Source organism: Nycticebus coucang, chromosome 10, assembly GCF_027406575.1.
Source record: "Nycticebus coucang isolate mNycCou1 chromosome 10, mNycCou1.pri, whole genome shotgun sequence".
In the NCBI taxonomy this organism is placed as follows: Eukaryota; Metazoa; Chordata; class Mammalia; order Primates; family Lorisidae; genus Nycticebus; species Nycticebus coucang.
Genome location: NC_069789.1, coordinates 82,058,463 through 82,079,433, shown reverse-complemented (window position 1 = coordinate 82,079,433; position 20,971 = coordinate 82,058,463). Strand labels below are relative to the sequence as shown.

Genomic DNA, 20,971 nt, shown 5'->3' with positions numbered 1-20,971 from the left:
TCTTCTTTTGCACAGCTTGTTGATCAGGTGATGAGTGATAGAGCTCTCAAAGTGACCTCTCCCTCTAGGTGTGTTCTCTCACTATTCTTTACGGTGTGACCACAGGTTTCTAACAAAGCGAGAGCAGAAACTAATGCAACGGCGACAACATGCAGAGGAGCTCCTAGAGTGGAAGCGGCGTTTAGATGCAGAAGAAGCAGAAATTCGTCAAATGGAAAAACAAGCTTTGGCTGCCTGGGACAAAGAGTTAATAAAACCCAAAACACCTAAGAAAGAACTAGAGGACCAGAGAACAGAACAAAAAGGTAACTGTGTTCAGATTGCAAACCAAAGCCTAACGTAATTGAAAGATTTCTTTCATGCTTTCAAAAGTCCAAATGACTAAGGGACATTACGATTGACAAATGCTGGAGAAATTAGATAAAAATTATGTAAATAACTTTATGTCAATATACACTTGAAAACTTGAAGAAAGGGCTTGGTGCCTGTGGCTCAAGTGGCTAAGGTACCAGCCACATACACCTGAGCTGGTGGGCTCTAATCCAGCCCAGGCCCACCAAACAACAGTGACAGCTGCAACCAAAAATGGATGTTGTGGCGGGCGCCTGTAGTCCCAGCTACTTGGGAGGCGGAGGCAGGAGGATCGCTTGAGCCCCAGAGTTGGAGGTTACTGTGAGCTGTGATGCCACGGCACTCTGTCTAGGGCGGCAGCTTGAGGCTCTGTCTCACACACACAAAGAAAAACCTTGAAGAAATGGCTAAATTCTTCTAAAAAATACAATTTCAAAGCCTGATTAGTAGGATAAGAGAGCCTTCCTGATTCTTTGACCATTAAAGAAATTATACTTCAGCAACTAAACGTCTTTTTATAAAGACCTTCTCTGGCTCCTACAGACATTCAAGAGGGGAAAAAAATACAGTCTTGTAATTCTTTACCTTTCCATAAAACAGAAAAAGAGAGGCATTTCTCAACTCATTTTATGTGGCTATTTGATAAATCCATAAAAGGATAATATCAGAAAGGTAAAGGCCAATCTTACCTACCTTAAATTAAATATTAGTACACCATGTTCAACTATATATGCAAATCTAATATTTCATGACCAGCTAGGAATTGGGACACATTAAAAAATTGATAACGTAGTGATTTACCTTCTGCAGATTAAAGGAAAAAAATTACATGATTATCTAGATGGATTCAGAAGAGGATTTTGATAAAATTTAAAAAGCATTTATGATAAAACAATAAACTTAAGGTTAAAGTAGCCATAAAAAGGAACTTTCTTTAATCAATAAAGGGCGTATATTAACAAAAATAAAAAACATTTCATACCTAATGACAGAACAAAGTGTTTCCTTTGAATTTAGAAATAAGGCCAAGATGCTCATTTCATCTCTTCTGTTCAACATTATGTAGAGGTCCAGACAGTTCATTAAGACTAGAAAACATTAAAAGCTATAAGGAATGAGAAACAGCAGCAGAATTCTCAATATTTACAGTTATTAATGCTATGCACATAGAAAATCTGTAATTTATGTGTCGATTATTAGAATTAATAAGTGAGTTTAGCTAAGTTGCTGGTTATAAACCCCAAAATATACAACTCAATGACTTATCTATAGACCAGCAAAAATTTTGATTAGACAAATCTAATTTTTAAAAAATGTACAAATGGAGACAAAATATAATAACAAAATATATGAAGTACAGAGAAATTTAACACAAAAAAGTACATAAGATCTTTATGGAGAAAAATTTATAATTTTATTGGGAGACATTAAAGAAAACCAAAATAAATGGAACATTGTTCTATATTCACAGATAGATTCAGTGTCATGTCATTAATTTCTCTTAAACTGATGTGTTGAATATAGACATTTAAATCAAAAACCCATCAAGGTTTCTTTGTAGAGTTTCACAAGCTTATTTAAAAATTTATATGAAAGAACAAAGGATGAAAAAGCAAAGACATGTCTAAAGATGAGCCACAAAATATGGTAACTTACTTTACGTACTTTACCAAGTATCAGGATTTCTAACGATATAGTGATTAAAACTGTAGTGATAATGCTTTGTAAATATGAAACAGACCTGTGCATCTATGGAAAGTTGACATAGGCACCTTTGCAGACCAGTAGAGAAAGGAGGGATTCTTCAATAAATACTTGTAGAAGGAAAAATGAGGTTGGATCCATACTTGACAATATAAAAGATCCATTGCAAGAGGGAAATAAAGGCTGTAATGTGAAGAATTAACACTATGAAACTTTGAGAAGATCTTTGTGGCAACTAAGAGAAAATATTTTTTAACATTTTATGTAAAGCAAAAACTGAAATATTAATAAATATGGCTTCAATAAATAATTTCTCTTTATAAATGCAAATATAGTGAAACAACAAAATAAAAGATACTTATAACATGTATGACTAACAAAATAATAGTATCAACAATATATAAGTATAGCCAGGCTTAGTAACTCATGCTATAATCCTAGCACTCTTGGGAGGCTGAGGCAAGAGGAATACTTGAGCTCAGGAGTTGGAGACCAGCCTGAACAAGAGTGAAACCTCATCTCTATTGAAAAAAAAAAAAATTATTGGGAGGCGCCTGTGTCTCAGTCGGTAAGGCGCCGGCCCCATATACCGAGGGTGGCGGGTTCAAACCCGGCCCCGGCCAAACTGCAACCAAAAAAAAAATAGCCGGGCATTGTGGCGAGTGCCTGTAGTCCCAGCTGCTCGGGAGGCTGAGGCAGGAGAATCGCTTAAGCCCAGGAGTTGGAGGTTGCTGTGAGCCGTGTGAGGCCACGGCACTCTACCAAGGGCCATAAAGTGAGACTCTGTTTCTACAAAAAAAAAAAAAAATTATTTCCCAGGCTTTGAGATGAGTACCTATAGTCTCAGCTATTTGGAAGGCTGAGGCAGGAGGATCACTTGAGCCTAGGAGGTGACAGAGCAAGGCCCTGTCTTAAAAAAACAATAATTAAAACATTTTTTAAGTGTTAAAAAGAACAAACGAGCAACTCAATAACAGAATAAATAGTTCAATAAGATCAATGATATAATAGAATAGTAACCATGTAAAAATCAGAAGAACAGACAATTCATAGATAAAGAACTCCAAATAGTCAATAAGGTTAGTCAGTAGTTTGTGAAAAGATGCTTAACTTTATTAGTAATCATGGAGATCTGTGGGTTGACACCTGCAGACTGCAGGAACTGTGCCTTGGAAAGGGCTGTAAGTTCCACATTATTGATGGTTCTCACCGTGCAGCTTAGAAATAGCACAGCAATTTCCAGCTCCACTGTCACCACTGATACAAGTAATGTTTGTAAAATTCTTACCTAATAAACAATTTAGGACAGTAAAAAAAAAAAAAAAAAAGACCATCTCAATACTTTTCCCTTTTCCAACTACATACCATTTTGTAAGGACATATTTTCTGCATGTGCTTCAACCAAAACAACGTATTGCCACAGATTGAATACAGAAGCAGTCATGAGAATCCAGCTGTAGTATTTTAAGCCAGATATTAAAGATTTTTGTTTCTCCTTTCTTTAAATTTTTATGGAAAATGTAGTTACTTTAAATTAAAAAAAATGTTATTTTTGTTAACATGTAGATTTATTAACTGTTTTTAAAAATAAGTTATTAAAGTTTTTATCAGTTTTAATTTCTAGTATGGTAAGTATTGATATATAACCATATCTATATGGCTGTATGTAAACCATATCTAAATTAAAGCTCTTTAGGGTCCTCAATCCTTTCTTTCTTTTTTTTTTGAGACAGAGTCTCACGTCGCCCTCAATAGAGGGCGTCACAGTTCACAGCAACCTCAAACTCTTGGACTTAAGTGATTCTCTTGCCTCAGCCTCCCAAGTAGCTGGGACTACAGGCCCCCGCCACAACACCTGGCTATTTTTTTGTTGTAGTTGCCATTATTGTTTGGCAGGCCCAGGCTGGATTTGAACCCACCAGCCCCGGTGTATATGGCTGGCGCCCTAGCTGCTGAGCTATAGGAGCCGAGCCTCCTCGATCATTCTTAAGCATGTAAAGGGGTTATGAGGCCAAAATGTTTGAAAACTGCTATTCTAGAACAATGTTTTTTGTTGTAGATTGTGATCACCTCTATATGTTGAACAGTTTGTTACAGTCTCTTGGGTGGCTAACTTACAAAGCTATTGATCTATAAATACCTGTATGTATATATGTAGATTGTGATCCATTACAACATTGTGGCACATGAAATGGGTTACAGTCAGCATTATTTAAAGTTGGAATAGAATATGAAATATCAAAGATAAATTCAGGTATAATATGGTTAAAATAAAAAGTCTCAAAAACCAGATGTAAGACAGATGTAAATATACAGAGATACCGAGGTAGACAGATAGATACAGATATATACATATAGATACGTACATATATACATACAGGTATTTATAGATCAATAGCTTTGTAAGTTGGCTACCCAAGAGACTGTAACAAACTGTTCAACATACAGAGGTGATCAACATAAGGAACTAGGCCCACTGTACTGATAACATACATGTGGTTCATGTCTAGTTTATGAAAATCAGGTCAACTTAAGGAGGTGGTCAGTGTAGGGACATGGTCAACTATGGAGGTTCTACTGTATGTAGGTTACTACGAAAGTTTTGAGACAGACTGGTCCATTATTTCACTTCCAGGTGAAACAGTTCGAGGTGTCCTTTCTGATTCACCCATGTAAGTTTCAACTTGTTTGGCTTATTAGTATTGCTAGGAGGGCTTCATTTTTTTCCATCTGCAATAATTTTATGTTTCTTTTTTTCTTTCTTTTTTTTTTTTTTTGTGGTTTTTGGCCAGGGCTGGGTTTGAACCCGCCACCTCCGGCATATGGGACCAGCGCCCTACTCCCTGAGCCACAGGCGCCACCCTCTTTTTTTCTTTTGAGAGACAGAGTCTTACTTTGTCGCCCTCAGTAGAGTGCTGTGGCATCACAGCTCACAGCAACCTCTAGCTCTTGGGCTTAGGTGATTCTCTCCCCTCAGCCTCTCGAGTAGCTGGGACTACAGGCACCCACCACAACGCCCGACTATTTTTTTGTTGCAGTTTGGCTGGGGCCTGGTTTGAACCCACCACCCTCAGTATATGAGGCTGGCACCCTACTCACTGAGCCACAGGCACCGCCCGATTTTATGTTTCTTGATTTTTATTACCAGTAACTATCATTGCTGATTATCCATGGTAGATATCTTTTTTCACTTGGCATCAGCCAAAACACTTTTTTTTTTTTTTTCAAAATTCTTAATTAAACTAACAGACTTTTTTTTTGAGAAAAAGTTTTATTTGTCACCCTGAGTAGAGTGCTATGGCGTCATAGCTCACAGCAACCTCTAACTCTTTTTTTTTACAGTGGAAAATTACATTTTTTTCTTTTTTTTTATTAAATCATAATTGTATACATTGATATGATCAGGGGGCATCATACACTCGCTTCATAGACCATTTGACACATTTTCATCACAATGGTTAACATAGCCTTCCTGGCATTATCTCAGTTACTGTGTCAAAACATTTACATTCTACAATTACCAAGTTTTGCAAATACCCCTGTAAGATACACCACAGGTAGCAATTCTCTTGCCTCAGCCTCCTGAGTGGCTGGGACTACAGGCACCTTTCACAATGCCTGTCTATTTTTAGAGACCAGGATCTTGGTCTTGATCAAGCTGGTCTTGAACTCCTGACTTCAAGCAATCCACTCACCTCAACCTCCCAGAGTGTTAGGATTACAGGAGTGAGCACTGGGCCCTAGACTGACAGACTTTGTAGTAAATGTCAATAGTGATAATATGCTAAGAACAAATGTAAAGTGTAACAGTTGAATTTTCCCATTGACCGAGATTGTATATTTTTTCTTTCACCTTTCTGTCTAGAAATAGTGAGTGAGGAAGACTCTCCAGTACCTTTCTTCTCTCATCGAAACAGTGAAAGCTCTATTCCAGAAGAACTGGGCAGTCCTGCTGTTGAATATACACCATCTGAATCTATAGTGCAGGAGCAGCATGGAAGTCCAGATCACAGTATACTTACTGAAGAAATGGTTTTTTCACAGGAACTAGAATCTTCTACCTCTCCTAGTAAACATGTAAGTTAACATATGTATTAAAAATTCTTTAGGGGCAGTCCATACTTTGGCAGGGAGAGGGAGAACTACACATCTCCAGCTCCTCAGGAATTCTCAGGCAGATCTGTTTTCTGTACTCCAGGACAACTTCTGAGTTCCATTAGGTGGGAAAGGCCAGTGCTTAAATGACTTTGACTTTTGACTGAACTTTGGACCTGCCCACTCTGCCAGGCACAGCTTGATTGGATGGACAGGCTGATGTCTAAATGACTTTGAACTAAACTTTGGATCTCTCGCCTCTACCAGGCAAAGCTGGATTGGGTGGGCAGGGCCAGGGTTTAGGTGACTTTGGACCTCTGCCCTCTACCAGGTGAGGCTCTCTGAGTTCAATTGGCTGGGCAGGGCCTAGGTTTAAGCAACTTTGGACTCGCACTCCCCACTGGGTGGCGGCTCTCTGAGCTCAATTGGGTGGGTGGGGCCTAGGTTTAAGCAATTTTGGACTGAATTTTGGATTAGCACTCTCCACTGGGTGGAGGGTCTCTGAGCTCAGTTGGATGGGCTGTGCCTGGTGCCTGAGCGACTCTTATGTGAACTTTAGTTGTGCCCCCTGCTGGGCAGCAGGCCCCTGAGCTGACTGGACAGGCAGTGCCCAGTACCTGAGCAACTTTGTCTAGGCTCTGGGCCTACACTGTCCACGGAGCTGTGGCCCTCAGTGCTCAATTGGCTGGATGGTATCTAGTGCATAAGCATCTCTCCTGAACTCTGAGGCAGGGCTGACCGAGCGAGTTTGACTGGACCAGGACTAGGACTAGGACTGTCTAATGATTCTGCTCCCTGTGGAGATACTGCCAGGGGTTGTGGATTCACCACTTGTCTGCCTTTGTTAGTCCAGCGGTGGCACTGCAACAGTGAGGAGTGGACTCATCAGGGACAACCTATTAATTCAACTTGTATACAAAAAAGTATACAAGAGGAAGAAGCTGAAAATACTCGTGAGGAGGAATCAGCAGAAGAACTCTGGCAACATGAGAAGTCAGAGCAAATCAATGCCTCCTAGGGACATCAAAGAAAATACATCAGAAAATTCCATTCACAGAGAAACTGCTGAAATGTCAGAAGTAGAATTTAGAGTATGGTTGGCAAATAAGGTAATTGGAATGGAGGAAAAAATGGAAACAGAGAAACAAAAAATAGTTCAAAGTCGTCTCAAGAAATTAATGAATTCAAAAACAAAGTCACTAAGGATATGGACATAATGAAGAAAGATATAGCAGAGCTTAAGGAATTGAAAAAGTATTTCAGAAGCTTCAAAATACAGTAGAGTCCCTCAGAAATGGAGTTATCAGTGTGAAGACAGAATTTCAGTTAAAGAAGACAAGACTTTTGAACTATCCCAAGTATTCAAAGAGACAGAAAAATGGAGAAAAAGAACAGAATATTCTCTGAGAGAGTTATGGAATCATTCCAAGAAATCATACAACAGAATTATAGGGATTCCTAAAGGAAAAGAGAATGGTCCCAAAGGCACAAATTCTGTGCTCCAAGACAATGGTGAGGAATTTCCCAAGTATTGCAAGAGAGAGAAATAAAGATAGTAGATTGTTTCAGAGCCCCAGCAAGACTCAATCCAAACAAAGCATCTCCTAAACACATTGTAATTAATTTTGCCAGTGTTAATATGAAGGCAACTTATGCAAGCAGCCAGACATAAGAAAAGTATTACTTACAAAGGGAAAAGTATAAGGTGACTATGGATCTTTCAGCCCAAACTTTCCAAGCCAGAAAAGGATGATCGTTAATCTTCAACCTTCAACAAACCAATTTCCAGCCCAGGATCCTATACCCTGAGTTTCATTTGTGTTGGAGAAATCAAATACTTCACTGACATCAACATGCTGAGGAAATTTGCCATGACTCGGCCAGCTCTCCAGGAAATACTCAGACCCATTCTTCATAACAATCAACAGAAGGATACACCACCAAAATGTGTATCCAGAAATTTCCTACCCAGAAGTTAAAGAACAGAGCCTAGCTTCCACAATGGTGAGAGGCATAAAATTAAGCTCAGGACTTCTGAAAAACAAGATGAATAAAACTCTGCCACCTCTATCAAGTCTCTCAATTAATGTGAATGATTTGTACTCTGCTTTAAAGAGGCATATTCTAGCTGACTAGATACAAAAACTCAGGCCTGTTGCCTACAAGAAACTCACCTTATCTCAAAGGATAAAACAAGACTCAGGGTGAAGGAATGGGCAACAGTATTCCAGGCAAATGGAAAGGAGAAAAAAGCTGGGGTTGCAGTCCTGTAGGCAGATACAATTCAATTCAAACCAACAAAAATAATGAAAGACAAAGATGGATACTACATACTGGGCAAAAGAAACACACAGTATGAAGAGATTTCAATGGTTAACATTTATGCATTGGTTAAATGGTTAACATTCTATCTGAATGCTCCTCAATATATAAAACAAACCCTAACTGATCAAGACAGTATACCTTCCCGCACTATAATAGTTGGAGATTTCAACACCTCATTGATAGTACTGGACAGATCTTCCAAGCAGAAACTAAACAAATGGACTTAAACCAGACCCTAGAGCAAATGGACTTAACAGGCATAAAGTATTCTTTATGGTTCTTTAAGTGTTCTTAAAGAACACTTTATCCTAACAAAACCGAATATACATCCTTCTTATCAACCCATGGATCGTCTTCCGAAATTGATCATATATTAGGTCGCAAGGCTCAAACCTCAACAAATTCAGAAGAATAGAAATTATCTCCTGTATCTTCTCAGACCATCATAGAATAAAAGTTGAACTCAATAGCAACAGAAGTCTTCATACTCACATAAAATCATGGAAACTAAATAACCTTATGCTGAATGATAGCGGGGTCATAGATGAAATCAAGAAGGAGATCATTAAATTTCTGAAACAAAAATGATAATGAACATACCAATTATCAAAACCTGTGGGATACTGCAAAGGCAGTCCTTACAGGGAAGTTTATAGCATTATATGCCTTCATCAAGAAAATAGAAAGACAGCAAGTCAGCAATCTAAGGGGCCATCTCAAGCAATTGGAAAAGGCCAAACAATCTAATCCCAAACCCAGCAGAAGAAAAGAAATAACTAAAATTAGAGCAGAACTAAATGAAATTGAAAACAAAAGATTATTAAAAGATTAGCAAAACAAAAAGTTGGTTCTTTGAGAAGATTAATAAAATTGATAAACCCTTGGCTAGACTAACCAAAAACAGAAAAATAGATCTCTTAACTACAATCAGAAATGATAAAGGGAAATAACAACAGATTGCATAGAAATATAGAACATTCTCAACAATTACTATAAAGAACTCTATTCCCAGAAATATGAAAATGTAGAGGAGATAGACCAATATCTAGAAGCACAATACCTTCCAAAACACAGCCAAAAAGACTTAGAAATCTGAATAGATAAATATCAAGTACTGAAATAGCATCAATTGTACAAAATCTCCCCAAAAATAAAAGCCCTGGACCAGATGGTTTCACACCACAATTATATCAAACCTTTGAAGAGGTACTAGTTCCTATAATGCATAAAGTTTTCCAAAATATAGAAATCCTCCCCAACACATTCTATGAAGCAAATATCGCTCTGATCTCCAACCCAGGAAAGGACCCAACAAAAAAAGAAAACTATAGACCAATATCATTAATGAATATCAAATGAATGCAAAAATATTCAACAAGATATTATTAGCAAACATGGCTCAGTGCCTGTAGTTCAGTGGCTGGGGTGCTGGCCACATACACCAGAGCTGGCAGGTTCAAACCCAGCCCAGGGCTTCCCAAACAATGACAACTACAACAAAAAAATAGCCAGGCATTGTGGCTGGCACCTGTAGTCCCAGCTAGTTGTGAGGCTAAGGTAAGAGAATCACTTAAGCTCAAGAGTTTGAGGTTGCTGTGAGCTGTGATGCCACAGCACTCTACCCAGGGTGACAAAGTGAGACTCTGTTTCAAAAAAAAAAAAAAAGATAATAGCAAACAGAATACAACAACACATTAAAAAGATTATACATCATGATCAAGTGGATTTTATCCCAAAGACACAATGTTCATTCAACATTTGCAAATCTATAAATATAATGCACCACATAAGTAGAATCAAAAACGAAGTTCATATGATTCTTTCAATTGATGCAGAAAAGGCTTTTGACAATATCCAGTGTCCTTTCATGATAAGAGCACTCAAGAAAATAGGCTTAGATGGAACATTCCTTAAGCCAATACAGGCTATCTACAGCAAACCCACAGCCAGTATAATACTGAATGGAGTAAAAGTCAAAGCATTCCTTTCAAATCTGGAACCAGACAAGGATGCCCACTGTCTTCACTGTTATTTAGCATAGTGTTGGCAGTCCTAGCCATTAAAGCAGGCAAGAGAAGGAGATCAAAGGAATCCAAATGGGGAAAGAGGAGGACAAACGCTCCTTCTTCACAGATGACATGATGTTACACCTGGAAAACCTCAGGGACTCAACTACAAAGCTCTGAGAAGTGATCAAGAAATATTTCAGCATCTCAGGATACAAAATCAATACCCACAAATCAGTAATCTTCATATATGCCAACAATTGTCAAGATGAGAATAAAATCAAAGACTATATTCCTTTTACAATAGTACCAAAGATGATGAAATGCCTGGGAATATATCTAACAAAAGACATAAAAGGCTTGGCACTGGTAGCTCAGCGGCTAGGGCACCAGCCACATACACTGGAGCTGGTGGGTTCGAATCCAGCCTGGGCCTGCCAAACAACAGCGACAACTACAACAGAAAAATAGCTAGACATTGTGGCACACACCTGTAGTCCCAGCTACTTGGGAGGTTGAGGCAAGAGAATCACTTAAACCCAAGAGTTGGAGGTTGCCGTGAGCTGTGACACCATGGCACTCTACTCAGGGCAACATAGTGAGTAAGACTCTGTCTCAAACAAATAAAAAAAGACATGAAAGATCTCTATAAAAAGAATTATGAAACTTTGAGAAAGGAAATATCAGAAGGTGTCAACAAACGGAAGAACATATCATGATCATTGCTGGCTGGGGAGAATCAACATTATTAAAATGTCTATACTACCTGAAGCAATCTGTAGATTTAATGCAATCCCCATCAAAGCACCAATGTCATACTTTAAAGAACTTGAAAAAAATAGTACTTCAGTTCATATGGAACCAGAAAAAACCCCGAATAGCAAATACAGTTTTTAGAAATAAAAACAAATCTGAAGGTATCACATTGCCAGATATTAGGTTATATTACAAGGCTATAGTGATCAAACAGCTTGACACTGATGCAAAAATAGAGACATATATCTATGGAATAAGATAGAGAATCTAGAGATGAACCCAGCCATATATCGTCATTTAATCTTTGATAAGCCTAACAAAAACATGCAATGGGGGAAAAGAATCTTTATTTGACCAATGGTGCTGGGAGAGCTGGTTATCCACATGTAGAAAACTGAAACTGGACCCACACCATTGGCAAAAATTGATTCTCATTGGATAAACTATTTAAATTTAAGACATGAAACCGTAATAATTCTAAAAGAGAATGTTGGACTCGAAGAGAAACTTCTCTAAAGAAGACCGACGCACAATCTACAAACACATGAAAAGAAGCTCATCATCCTTAATCATCAGAGAAATGCAAATCAAAACTACTTTGAGATATCACCTAACCCCAGTAAGAGTAGCCCACATAACAAAATCCCCAAACCAGAAATGTTGGCGTGGATGTGGAGGAAAGAGCACACTTCTACACTGCTGGTGGGAATGCCCACTAATATGTTCCTTCTGGAAGGATGTTTGGAGAATACTTAGATACCTAAAAATAGACCTGCCATTCGATCCTATAATTCCTTTACTAGGTTTATACAGAGAAGACCAAAAGTCACAATATAACAAAGACATCTGTACCAGAATGTTTATTGCAGCCCAATTCATAATTGCTAAGTCATGGAAGAAGCCCAAGTGCCCATGGACCCACGAATGGACTAGCAAATTGTGGTACATGTATACCATGGAATATTATGCAGCCTTAAAGAAAGATGGAGACTTTACCTCTTTCATGTTTACATGGATGGAGCTGGAACATATTCTTCTTAGCAAAGTATCTCAGGAATGGAAGAAAAAGTATCCAATGTACTCAGTCCTACTATGAAGCTAAATTACAGCTTTCACATGAAGACATAACCCAACTATAGCACAAGACTATGAGGAAAGGGCCAAGGAAGGGTAAGGGAGGGGGGAGGTTTTGGTGGAGGGAGGGTAATGGGTGGGGCCACATCTATGGTGCATCTTAGAATGGGTACAGGCGATTGCACTAATGTACACAGCTATGATTTAACAATAAAAAAAGAAAAAGAAAATAAAAGAGAATGTGAGGAAAACACTTGAAGATATTGGCCTGGGAAAAAACATTATGAGGAAGACCCCCCCTCCCCCCCCATCAATTGCAGCAGCACCAAAAATAAATAACTGGGATTTGATCAAGCTAAAAAGCTTTTGCAAGCCTTTAGAATGGGAGATTTTTTGCATGTTATGAATCTGACAAAGGCCTGATAACTAGAATCTACAGAGAACTCAAAACAATAAGAAAAGTGTAAACAACCTTCTCTATAAGTAGGCAAGAGATTTACAGAAACTTCTCCGAGGATGACAGACGAATGACCAACAAACACATGAAATAATGATCGTCATTAATCATCAGAGAAATGCAAATCAAAACCACTTTAAGCTATCACCTAACCCCAGCAAGATTAGCCCACATCACAAAGTCCCCAAACAGCAAAGGCTGGCATGGATGTGGAGAGAAGGGAGCACTTCTACACTGCTGGTTAGATTGCAAACTTATACAGCCTTTTTGGAGAAAAGCATGTAGAATCCTCAAAGATCTAGAAGTAAACCTTCCATTTCCTTGCAATCCCATTACTAGGTATCTACCCAGAAGAAAAAAATCATTCAACCACAAAGACATTTGCACTAGAATGTTTATTGCAGCTCAGTTCATAATTGCCAAGTCGTGCCCATCAACTCATGAATGGATCAACAAACTGTGGTATACGTATAAAAGATGGAGACTTTACACCTTTTACATTTACCTGGATGGAGTTGAAATACATTTTTCTTAGTAAAGTATCACACGAGTGGAATAATAAATATCCAGTGTACTTCATACTAATATGAAATCAATATATAAACAGTTATATGCTCATAACAACAGTAAAACACTAATATACTCCAGTTTAGTGGTAGAGGGAAACAGGAGGGTGGGGAGGGGAGACATGGCAGAAGGAGGGAGGGCATGAGGCAGGATCTTACGTAATGTCCACATTGTGAGGGTGTATAACACGCCCCCTGGGTGAGGGGCTCTTCTACAAATGGAACTTCACCCTGGAAGTGAGATCAATGTAACCTAAAAATTGTACACTCATATTAATTTGAAAAAAATTTTAAAAACTCAAAAAATAAAATATTGTATGAAAAGAATTCTTTAGAAAAAATTGTCTGAAATATATATTATTAGCAGTTATTTGTTTCTATTAATGATCATTGATTATCATCTATACTTGTAGCATATAAGATACAACATTTCAATCGAGATAAAACTTTCCATTGATTTATAAATGTGTACATTATAGCTTTACTGGCAGTTATAAAATTATATGCTTCAAGTCTATTAATATTGAAGAGATAGAAACTTCTAAAGTCTTTAATGATTTATAAAAACAACACAAATTATTTTTGAAATTTGTGTTTTGTCACGTAGCAGAAATAATAAGATCTTAAATCATACCACAGTACCTTTACTATAATTTAGTTAATAACTGTATAACTTCTAGAATAAAAGTAATGGTTTCATTTCTTTAAGGCAGGTCTGAAATGATTAATGATTCTAAATTAGAATAATAGTCATTATTAGAATAAGAAGAATTTTTTTTTACATTGTTCTTAATTCTGTACATCATAGGAAAAAACTTACCTGGTAAAAACCCAAGATAGAAACTTAACTTTTTTAAACTTGATTTTATAAAGTACATACATTCTCTGGGCTATGGATGACCAACTTAATAGCATTCCATACTTATGATTCTACTTACAGGGTTTAATTAAATTATTAAATTAATAATTTGGGAACTAGTTTCTTCCATGCATGTAAACAAACCTGCATGGTATAAACAATTTGTTGGTGCAGCACCTTTACATTAGCAGCTAATCTCATTGTTTGTAAGTGGCTTATGCACAGCATCACTTTCATCTTAACTTTATTTGATTTGGTGAGTCTGTGTATTTGACTTGGTGAGTCTGTGTTTACCCTTATGACTTTGTCTCTGACACGAAAGTCCCACTGCAAGTCCAGGTGAGCCTGCAGCAAAGAGAAAAGTGATTACATTGAAAACAAAAGTAGAAAAATTAAGTGTTCAGGGAAAGGCCAGATACTTTCATTCTTTGGGAAAGCCTTATGCTTCAGTCACTTCATTATAAGAACAATTATAAAGGATAGTGAGAAAACAGAACACATGCATGGCAGTCCACTGAAGAAAGCATCAATTATTACTAAGTAGTATAGTGAATTAATTATTGAAGTGGAAAAGTTATTGATTTGTTTAGAAGATCAATATAAACATAGTATTTCTGTTAGCCTAGTACTGATGCAACATTAGGTGTTAACCTTTAATGTTCTTTTTTGAAATTCTCCTAATTCCTATCTAAGCTTTTTTTTTTTTTTGCAGTTTTTGGCCGGGGCTGGGTTTGAACCCGCCACCTCCGGCATAAGGGGCCGGCGCCCCACCCCTTTGAGCCACAGGCGCCACCCTCCTATGTAAACTTTTTTTGAGTTTGTTTTTATGTTCTGTTTGAATTTAAAGAAAGAGGACAACAGTTTCTGTAACTTATTACAATATAGGTATTATTATTACAGTATTACACTATATTATTATTATTACATATTGGCCATTATAGTATTGTTGTTATTATTACTGTATATTCCTTGTTCATCAGGGATTTGAGTTACATACAAATCCAACCTAAAGACTTTCTCAGAAATGTTATCTTGTCTGTAACCTCGGGACTACCTGTATATGAAGTAATTAGGATTAGCATAACAATATTAAATATTTAGAACACAGACATCGTTTAAACAAAAAAAAAAAAAAATCTGCCTAAATTCAGAATGGAATATGCTTTGTTAAAGTCTTCATTTCAGGGGAAGTGAAGAATTAACCGCATTTCTCCTGTTGAAAAAAATCGGTCAGATTCAAGTGTGTTAACGGCACCTAGAAGATTTAGAAGAAATACCGTTTTTGTTCAATGAAGAGCCTGTTCCATATTATGTTGAAAATACCCTGAAGTTCTTATGCATATACTTGAAATCAGTGTTTTTAGATTATAAAAATAGTATAATTAAATGACCATGTTAGTGATTTCTTATTTACTGTAGATAAAACTAGATCTATATAATTTACTTGTAGCATTATCTACTATTACACTTACTGTTATGTAAATTGCTTGCTACCCTCTAGGAATATACGACCAAATTGTGCATTTTTTTTTTTTTTTGAGAGAGAGTTTCACTATGTCGCCCTCGGTAGAGTGCCATAGTGCCAACTCACAGCAACCTCAAACTCTTGGGCTCAAGTGATTCTCCTGCCTCAGCCTCCCAAGCATCTGGGACTATAGGCACCCGCCATTAACACCTGGCTATTTTTGTTGTTGTTGCAGTTGTTATTTAGCCGGCCTGGGGTGGGTTCAAACCTGCCACCCTTGGTGTACATGGTCAGCACCATAACCACTGTGCTACGGGCACCAAGCCCAAACTGTGCATTCTGACACAATCTTACTAGTTTATTAATTCTTACAAATTAATTAGATTCTACCTAGTATCATCATTGAGGTTTAGGATACCCACAAACTGATTGAATACTAAAACTTAGGCTCTCTTCTCATAAGAAAATGTATCTAGGATATCCAAACTAATATATCTTAAGTGGTTTTATAATAAAATATTTATCGAGTGTTCACTTAACAATTATAGATAGTACATTAAATGCTTCACATGGGATTATCTCTTTTAGTCTTCCCAATAGTTCTATAGAGCACATACTGTTCTAATCCCAACTCTAAAGATCAGCAGGTTAGGAAACTTGCCAAAAATCAGAAGCAATAGTAGCTAGAAATAAAATCAAGCATTCTCACTTCCACTTGGTATCAGGGTAGAAACTTTGTCTTTTGTAATAATCTCTTCGTGCAGTCTTCTTTGCTTTCTTTTCTTCTTCCCCCCTTCCTGTCTCCCTTCTCAGAAAGTAGTACATATTTAGCATTTGTAAATTAAAAGAATTGGGGGAATAAATGCCACTGACACAATAGCCACTTCTAATTTATTATAAACCTTTTAAAAAGCATGTTCTTTCATAACTTTTCCCTCTTTGTCTTTAAAAAATATACATATTGAGCCAGGGCTCAGTGGCTCACACCTGTAAACCTAGCACTCTGGGAGGCCGAGGCAGGTGCCTGAGCTCACAGGTTTGAGACCAGCCTGAGCCAGAGCACGACTTCATCTTAAAAATAGCAGGGTGTTGTTGCAAAAGCTTGTAGTCCCAGCTACTTGGGAAGCTGAGGCAAGAGAGTCACTTGAGCCCAGGAGTTTGTGGTTGCAGTGAGCTATTACACCACAGCACTCAACTGAGGGTGACAAAGTGAGACTCTGTCTCACACACACATACACATATCCTTTATATACGTGGGTCATTGTGAAAGTTTTGAGATACACAAAACTCAAGAAATCTAAAATCTGGCTTGGCACCCATAGCTCAGTGGTTTGGACACCAGCCACAGACACCAGGGCTGGTGGGTTTGAACCCAGCCCAGGCCTGCTAAACAACAATGACGACAACAACAACAAAAATAGCCAGGGGTTGTGGCGGGTGCCTATAATCCCAGCTACTTGAGAGGCTGAGGCAAGAGAATCACTTAAGCCCAAGAGTTTGAGGTTGCTATGAGCTGTGACGCCACGGCACTCTACCCAGGGCAACATAGTGAGATTCTATCTCAAAAAATAAATAAATAAATAAATAAAATCCACATGACAGAAATAAATAAAGCCCTCCCAGCAATACCAATAAACCAAGCAAGCTGAAACTTGCACGGGTGAATCAGAAAGGACACTATCAACTATATTTTGGGAAATGAAATAATGGACCATAACACAATTTGTCTCAAAGCTTTCATAGTGACCTGTGTATTAGTAAACTTCTTTCACTTATGTCCTAAAGTTATTTAAAATTCTTTAAATATTATCTTTAATTGGCTAGTATCTCAGATTTTAAATAGAATTTTACAACTATGTCACAAAATGGTTCCCATTTGATTTTCTGTTTAAACAGTCACCTCCCAAAAGCTGCACATCTGTGTCAAAGCAGGAGTCTAGCAAAGGAAGTCGTAGGACTGCAGGACAATGTCATCTGCCTTTCAAGTCTCATCAACACTGTAGTAGTTGGTCAGATGAGTCATTATCTATGACACAATCAGGTAAGACTAATAATGAGGAGTTTGTTTTCTTTCCCACTGTATTTGAATTCCTCTTTGTCTAACCATGTGCTAATCTGTTATCTTTTGTTGCATTCATAAAGGCTTTTTAAAATCAAATCATATAATTCTTTGTTTTCATTTATAATTATATCCTTAATTTCACAAAGTATGATAGACTATTATATTGTCATATATTAATAGAGGTTCTGGGTTTTGGGGGGGGGGAGTGTTTGTTTGTTTTGGTTTCTTTTGAGACAGAATATCACTCTGTCACCCAGGCTAGAATAGAGTGGCATGATCATAGCTAACAGCAACCTCAAACTCCTGGGCGCAAGCAATCCTTCTGCCTCAGCCTCCCAAGTAGCTGGGATCACAGATACATGCCGCCACACCTGGCTAATTTTTTCTATTTTTAGTAGAAATGGATTCTTGCTCTTGCTCAGACTTGTCTTGAACTCCTGAGTTTAAGTTATCCTCCTGCCTTGGCCTCCTGGAGTGCTGGGATTACAGGTGTGAGCCACTGCACCCAGCCAATGGACAGTCATTCATCATGTATTTTTTGAATATTTTTCTATATATCAGTCACTGCCTATATGTTTCCAAGTACATTGTTCTACTCTGTACTTCTACTTGTTAAGCAGAAATTGTAACCATACTTTGCCCAGCAGGTCTCCCCTATTAGACTGTAAACTGAAGAGGAGGGTCAATGTTTTTCTCAATTGTAGCAGCAGGATATAGCAGGCACTTTACATTGCATATGGTATTTTTTTTTTAATGTTTTTTGAAAAAATTAATGATAACTGTGAGGAGAGATGATGGTATAAGTCTCAAGAGATGGTGACCCAAGTCTCAAAGGAGGAAAAGTAGAGAAGTAGTGTACTGCAAAAGGCAGTGGGTAGTGTTGTCTATTTTTCTTTCACCTCCATCCTGTTATAATCTCTATAATAAATAGATTATGAAATATGAACAGACTCTACTCTAAAAATCTTCAAGGGGTTTGACCCTGGGAAGCATATGTAGATAACTTGGTTTATGTAGGATAGTGAAGAAGATTATTACTGTATTGAGTGTTGCCATGTTGAGAATATTGTTTTTTGAGCTCATTTTAATTTCTTTTGAGAGAAGACATTTAGTAAAGGAAAAGTGAAAAATATTCTTCTTCTTTTGGTCTTTGATTCTGTGATTTTGTTTTCCATTTGTCAGATAATAGTAAATTATGGGATCTTCCCACACCCACATTTATAGATCCTCCTACATAATATTTCAAAGGATATGTGTTCCATAATTTATTTAGCTATTTTCCTAGTGATGGTTATTTAGATTTTCTCAAGTTTTCCATAATTGCAAATAATACTATAACAAATATATACATGCAGTCATGCATCACTTAACATCAAGGGATACCTTCTGAGAAATTTGTTGGTAGGCAATTTTGTCATTGTGTCAACGTTGTAGAGTATAGCTACATGAACCTAGACATCCCACTACATAGCTAGGCTGTATGGTATAGCCTAATGACCATTAGGCTTGTAAACCTGTACAGTGTGTTACTATCCTGAATATGGTAGGCACTTGTACCACAGTGCTAAATATATATGCTTTTGTAATCTTACAAGACCACTGTCATTATATGCAGTCTGTCACTGACTGAATTGTGTATAGCACATGACCATGTCTGTGTATATATATGAATGATAAAAATTCTCGTTGAATATTTCAGTAGGGAATAGATTCTTAGAAACAAACATTGGGCAAAGTCAGTTTGAAAAATGTTGTCTTCAACTTGTAGAATATTTTTATATATTTGCATTTATATATTTTGGTGAAAAGTTGCTGCCCATAGAATAACATGTCAGTAGACAAATTTGACAATTGCAAACATGGGTTCTTATCTTGGATCTCTTACTTACTGGTGACTTTATTCAAGTTTCTTTCCCATACTGGATTATCTGTTTTCATCTGCAGCAATGGAATAATGTCTTAACTTCCTTGCATAAGTTATACATCAAAGATTAATAACATTTTAAGATACTTTATTGGTAAAATTTACTCAAACTCAACTAAGAATAAATGGTTTTAGAAAAGTAGCTCTGAGATTTCTGAGCTATAGAGTCCCTCCACCTGTTCACGATAACATAATTATATACAGTATTTGTGGAAAGTGGTAAATTTTAATGTAGTGGAGTTATATACCTTTACTTAGTGATGGACAGTTTGTTATTAACTAAATTAATACAATCAGTATATGTCAAATAATTAGAAACATTTTTTCAGTCAAGTTATTCTGTCCATCAGGTTATTTTCTCTTGACATGTTCAAACAAACTAATGTATCATTTGTCTGACACTTCCCATCTCCTCCACCTCCCAAAAAACCCTGCAGGAGAGAATCCCATAAAAATACTACATTTATCTAGAGATGCCAAAGATCATGCCACTCTATTCTAGCCTGGGTGACAGAGTGACATTCTGTCTCAAAAGGAAGAGACATTCTATTCTATTCTCAGAATCTCAAAACAAGCAAACACACCACCCCCCCAAAACCCAGAACCTCTATTAAAATATGACAATATAAATAACAGCAATTATCTTAGATATTATTTGTGGTAAATACTATGCAGTAATACTAGATTTAGGCAGATATATAGTGTAATTTCCATTTACTTTCCTAGGCTTTTATTAGTTTCTAATTGCCTTTCATTTGTTTACCTTTGGTTTCTTTAGTACTTAAAAGTATAAACATTTCCCAAGGTCTTTCATCTAAAAACTCCCAAGTTTTTCATCAACTGCTATTATATCTTCATAACCATAGATGGTAAAGATATGTTTTAATTAGAAAATCAACTATTGGCATACAAGGTCAGACAATTAAGTACACAAACTCCTCCTAGAAAAAGTGCTACATACCTCATTGTTGAATATCATCACTAGGGTCACTTTCAAAGTACTTCCCTTGGCCATCTGGTGACCATAGTGATGTTCAGCAATGAGGTATGTGGCACTTTTTCTAGGATAAGTTCTTGAACTTAATCGTCCAACCTCATACATAGTTTTTTAAATACTCATTTTGGGGGCAAAGTTGAAACTAAGTCTGTGGGAGTGTAGTAGTCTCCTACAAAATGTCGTCAAAGTAACATCTCAAGTTTTGGAGGCACATAAATCTTCTCAAGCCAAAGAATCCACAGTTTTAGAGAATCCAAGGTTATGGGCTTATACTTTTGGGGAAGACTATAGCTTTTATCTCAGGCTTTATCCCTGCTTCCAGTTATTATC

General features: G+C 37.2%; 1 protein-coding gene across 4 annotated transcripts in view; it reads left to right on the top strand.

The window, feature by feature from the left end:
* Positions 1 to 20,971, top strand: part of CEP350 (centrosomal protein 350) — a 193,870-nt gene that overhangs the window by 139,253 nt on the left and 33,646 nt on the right. For all 4 annotated transcript variants that reach the window (XM_053607967.1, XM_053607968.1, XM_053607965.1 and 1 more), the window contains 3 exons: positions 106 to 305; positions 5,921 to 6,132; positions 17,555 to 17,699. In XM_053607967.1, the coding sequence (XP_053463942.1) occupies positions 106 to 305; positions 5,921 to 6,132; positions 17,555 to 17,699 (557 nt within the window). The remainder of the gene's footprint in view (positions 1 to 105; positions 306 to 5,920; positions 6,133 to 17,554; positions 17,700 to 20,971) is intronic.